Source organism: Engraulis encrasicolus, chromosome 14 (assembly GCF_034702125.1).
Source record: "Engraulis encrasicolus isolate BLACKSEA-1 chromosome 14, IST_EnEncr_1.0, whole genome shotgun sequence".
Classification (NCBI taxonomy): Eukaryota; Metazoa; Chordata; class Actinopteri; order Clupeiformes; family Engraulidae; genus Engraulis; species Engraulis encrasicolus.
This window is the reverse complement of record NC_085870.1, coordinates 4,736,753-4,741,752: the sequence shown is the minus strand read 5'-3', so window position 1 is coordinate 4,741,752 and position 5,000 is coordinate 4,736,753. Positions and strand designations below refer to the sequence as shown.

At 48.1% G+C, this 5,000-nt stretch overlaps 1 protein-coding gene across 1 annotated transcript in view; it reads left to right on the top strand.

Annotated features, from left to right (window-relative positions):
* The first annotated feature begins 3,979 nt into the window (after positions 1–3,979).
* The window catches only part of LOC134463061 (uncharacterized), a 40,028-nt gene continuing 39,007 nt past the window's right edge, over positions 3,980–5,000 (top strand). The window contains exon 1 of the mRNA XM_063216306.1: positions 3,980–4,358. Coding sequence (XP_063072376.1) covers positions 4,287–4,358 — 72 coding nt within the window. The 5' untranslated portion in view covers positions 3,980–4,286. The remainder of the gene's footprint in view (positions 4,359–5,000) is intronic.

Below are 5,000 nucleotides of genomic sequence, written 5' to 3'. Positions count from 1 at the left end.
CATACGTTTACATCTCGGCCGACCCGGGTTCAATTCCCGGTCCGGGTCCTTTGCCGGTCCTTCCCAGTCTCTCTCTCCCAGCTCACTCCCTGTCTCGCCTTCACTATCATGTCTAACAAAAACCAATAATACTTTATAAAAAGTGACATTGCATAAAAATGGGACATCCACAGGTTAACAACTAACAGCTAATACATGTATTTGCTGTCCTGTGGATTTCTAGCAATATTAGCAGACAAACTATTAATGGATATTAATATAATATCGCTAGATTTTCCATTAATAGTTTGTCCGCTAATATTGCTAGGAATCCATTGCTAGGCTAAAACTATGGTGGGTGGGGGGCGGTTGCGAAAATATTCTTGAGTCCAAAAGGGGGGGTCCCCTAGCTGAAAAAGTTTGGGAACCCCTGGCCTTCTGTGTCTTTGTGTGTTGTAGCTGTACAATTACACTTCCAAAGGAAAGAAGAGCTGAAAGAGTTAATGTTGCCTGTTGCCTTCATAAACAAGTATGAAAATAGCAGAGAGAGAGAGAGAGAGAGAGAGAGAGAGAGAGAGAGGGAGAGAGGGAGAGAGAGAGAGAGAGAGAGAGAGAGAGAGAGAGAGAGAAAGAGAGGGAGAGAGAGAGAGTATGTGTCCTCTGCAACTATGCACGGTGCACAGAGCCCCTTGATGTGTGCTGGTTCTGTGGGCAGGAGGACGGGGGACGGGGGGCGTGTTGTGGATGTTGGGGCTGTGATCAGAATTGGAGGAATGGATCTGGGGGTGGGGGGCGTATGGAATGGAGGGGGCTGCAGTTTGGAGAGCGAGCGAGAGGCCTGTGATTATGGAGACCACAGGCTCCTCAGAGCTGCTGCTGCCTCTTCTGCTGCTCCTTTTGCCTGACTCAGCTTAAGCTTCTGCTTCTGCGGATTCCTCTCCATCCATCCAACCAAGCCCCCCTGGGGCCGGCTACTTGCTCGCCACCCCCTCCACCCCCTCCACTCCCATCCTCATACACCCCCATCCTGGCCCAAAATGGGGCCGGCTACTTCCCCTCTATACACCCCCCTCCCCTCACAGACACATTCTGATACACACACACACACGCGCACATCATCTTCACCCCCATGCTTATACCCCCCCATCGTGATACCCCCCCCATCCTGATACACCCCCATCCTTATACCCCCCCCATCCTGATACACCCCCATCCTTATACACCCCCATCCTGATACCCCCCATCCTTATACACCCCCATCCTGATATACCATCCCCGATCCTTATGCCCCCCCCATCCTTATACCCCCCCCCCATCCTGATACCCCCCCCATCCTGATACACCCCCATCCTGATACCCCCCCCCATCCTGATACCCCCCCCATCCTGATACCCCCCCATCCTGATACCCCCCCATCCTTATACCCCCCCCATCCTGATACACCCCCATCCTTATACACACCCCCATCCTGATACCCCCCCCCCCCCCCCCCCTGATACCCCCCCATCCTTATATACCACCCCCGATCCTTATACCCCCCCCATCCTTATACCCCCCCCCCCCCCCATCCTTATACCCCCCCCCCCCCCCATCCTGATACACACACCCCCCCATCCTCATACACCACCATCCTGACAGAGCCAGTCTCAGAGGGTTGGCTGCTTGGCTTGGCTTGCTCCCAGACTTCTGGCCTTCTGTAGAGATGGGATGGGCTGCTTGGTCAAGATGAGCTGCCAATGAGCTACCAACAAAGATTCTTTTAATTCATAAATAATAGACCGTCCACCAATGCTACCAATACGCTGCTCAACATAAACTGACACCCAAACCAAAACCTCTATTGCATGGGTGTCAAACCAAAACCTCTATTGCAGGGGTGTTAAACTCCGGCCGAAGGGCCAAATCTAGCCTGCGGAGTAATTTTATTCAGCCCACCAGATCATTTCAAAAGTGTATTAGCGTAATAAGACTTGAACATGAAATTTGGTGTGTCACAGTCACAGAGTCACAGAGTGGGCCCAGGCCAATGAAACAGCTCTCTCTCATGCAACACAATATTGCTCTTTACCACTGCCAGCTTTCTGGTAGGCCTACAGCTTGACAAAGTGTGACTCAGATTTAAAATCTAACTAGTATTAAGTGCATGCACAAACACATTTTTGAAATAATAAATAAATAATTTATTTACAAAATAATTATTGAGTTCGGCCCACAACTTCGTTCCAATGTTTGATGTTGGCCCTCAGTTCATTTGAGTTGGACACCCCTCCTGCAATGTTCTAAGCGTGTGGTAATGGCTCATAGCTCAGCTCAACGCCTGCTAGCTCATATCGACATGACACCGGGAGGAACAGACGTAAAACAAGGAACTCCAGAAGAGAAGCATATATAGCAGCATGCAGGGGCGCTGACAGGAGGGGACAAAAGGGGACCGTTGTCCCGGGACCAGGGAGGGAGGGGCCCCAGAATTCGGTCCTTATTGCATTGTATCTATTGGGCTGGGGGGGGGGTGGGGGGGGGGGGGGGGGGGGGGGCTTTCAGATGACTTTGTCCTCCTGGGCCCGGCCAAAGCTGTCAGCAGTAGGGCTGGGTAAAATAATCGAGTTAATCGATAATCGATCGAATTGAATTCACATAATCGATTCACAGGGCACAAAATCGATTTTTTTGGTTCTTTATCATTTTGTCCTTTTTGTTTAATTTAGGTCTATGGAAAATACCCAGTAGGTATTAATCAATTAGGTCTAGGCCTACTTATTTCAATTATTTCATTAGTAATCTGTTAACACTGTCAAGCCACAGCCCTTTGACATTTTTATATAAAAATAGGCAACAGCATCTTTTGGGGGAAATCCTGGCGCCAAGAAGGGAACGGATTGAATCGATTCGGAATGAACTTCTGAACAAAGCCCTAAGAATCGAAATCGAATCGATACAGGAACATGGCTGCGATACCCAGCCCTAGTCAGCAGCCCTGGCAACACGTGACATGTGAGTTTAGATGAGATGGAGATGGGGGCCCCCAAACAACAGGGTTTGAAGTCGAGTGTGCAGCTCTGGAAACAAAGTGTTGCCTCTCAGGTGTTTCCTTCCATTGCAGGCCAGTCAGCCCTCCTGAGAGAAGAAGGCTTTTCAGCCGGGTACAGTCACTTCCTGCCTTGTTACACACACACACGCACGCACGCATGCACGCACACACACACACGCACACACGCACGCACGCACGCATGCACGCACACACACGCGCACGCACACACACACACACATACACACACACACGCTGGTGAAAATACGCATGCACATATCACATGCACAACACACACACACACACACACACACACACACACACACACACCAGCAAAAACATGCATGTGCCTGCTAAGACAAAAACATGTAGGCTACATTACAAAATCCACTAAATACACAAAACACTAAACATTGGCAGTACCCAGAGGGGTCTATCTTGAGGTGTATAAAATCTCACTGCATCCTCAGTTAAATTTAACAGGCTTATCTAAAGTGGTTTATGTTCCTGGATAAAGCGGCCATTTAAGTGAATATTGATGACTGACTCTACAACCCCTTGACTGGTGGTTCCTGGATTGTATCAGTCATAATACATTACATGCTCTCTCTCTCTCTGTCTCTCTCTCTCTCTGTCTCTCTCTCTCTCTCTCTCTCTCTCTCTCTCTCTCTCTCTCTCTCTCTCTCTCTCTGTGTGTGTGTGTGTGTGTGTGTGTGTGTGTGTGTGTGTGTGTGTGTGTACACACACGCAACATATTTTATGTAACGTCCTTAATGATTGTTCCAATAAAATGTAACCACCATGAGAGATCGGAATCGATTTCTGTTAAACATGGCTCGTTCATCTCGGAAATGCGTTTGCCTAAAGCCAAACGGAAACACTAGAGACAGCCCCCTGGACGGAGATCTGCCCAACGCGTGCGCTTTGCTGAATGAAAGCGCGACGTGGTTGACGCGCAAAGCAGAGAGAGCGACGACGAAACAAAGATCCTCTCCGTCAGTGGCTCTGCTCTCAGAAGCGCTCTGAAATTTTCTCGTCCAGCCACGGGATCCCTGCTCCAACAATTACACGAACGGCGATTATTATTGCACGCCAAATACCGCTTTAATGTACTGTGCGCTTTTGTATGACAAAATAGCATATTTTTATGGCGAGGCGCTCCAGCGAGTTATATTAATTAGTAAAATAATTTGAAGAATGCGCTTCATGCTGCAGCCACTGAAGAATCACGGCATGGAAAAGTAATTACCGTCCCCATCGGTTCTGAATCTTACTTCCAGATATGGATCGACAGCTTTCCAAAAATGAGCGCAAAAATATGGATGCGTGTTTGAGGCGACTGAAACAAGAACTGGTATGTGCAGTCATTCATGCAATTTCATACCTATTTTCATATTTTTTGTGTTTACAACCACCTGGCATGTGTTGTCTGTTGTATTGTTATTATTTTAAACACCCTTTTCTGGGTGAAATGTCATTGTTTATTTACGCACACTGTAGGCAAGCTACGAGCACCTGCTGTATATGCGAAAGCCTAATGCAAACTTGAGGCAGCACGTGGGTTACTAGTATTGCAGTTTACCTGTTTTTTTATATCCAAAATTTCATGTTTCAAAAACCTCTGTAGCACACTAAACCGCATGCTTTTTACTGGCAAATTGCAATAGGACCGTTGTTGTGAACGCATGCATGTTGCGTGTTGAAATAAAACGCGTGTAAACTTAAAATCCTAAGACATATGATCAGTAGTTGTTGTTGCCCTCGGTGCTTGTATTTAATATTTAAGACAAAACAGCCGTAACACCAACACATGCACATTCCAGCGCACTGGCCGAGTCATGGAGGACCACGTCTCCCAGACCCCAGTATAGGCTACACTTGCAGCTGTCACAGATGTTGGTGGGGGTTTAATGACGTACAGCTCGCGCGTTGAATCGGTGCTGCCCGCAGAGCGCTGGCCATGTTATGTTCACACAATGGCTGGCTTCTCTCCTCG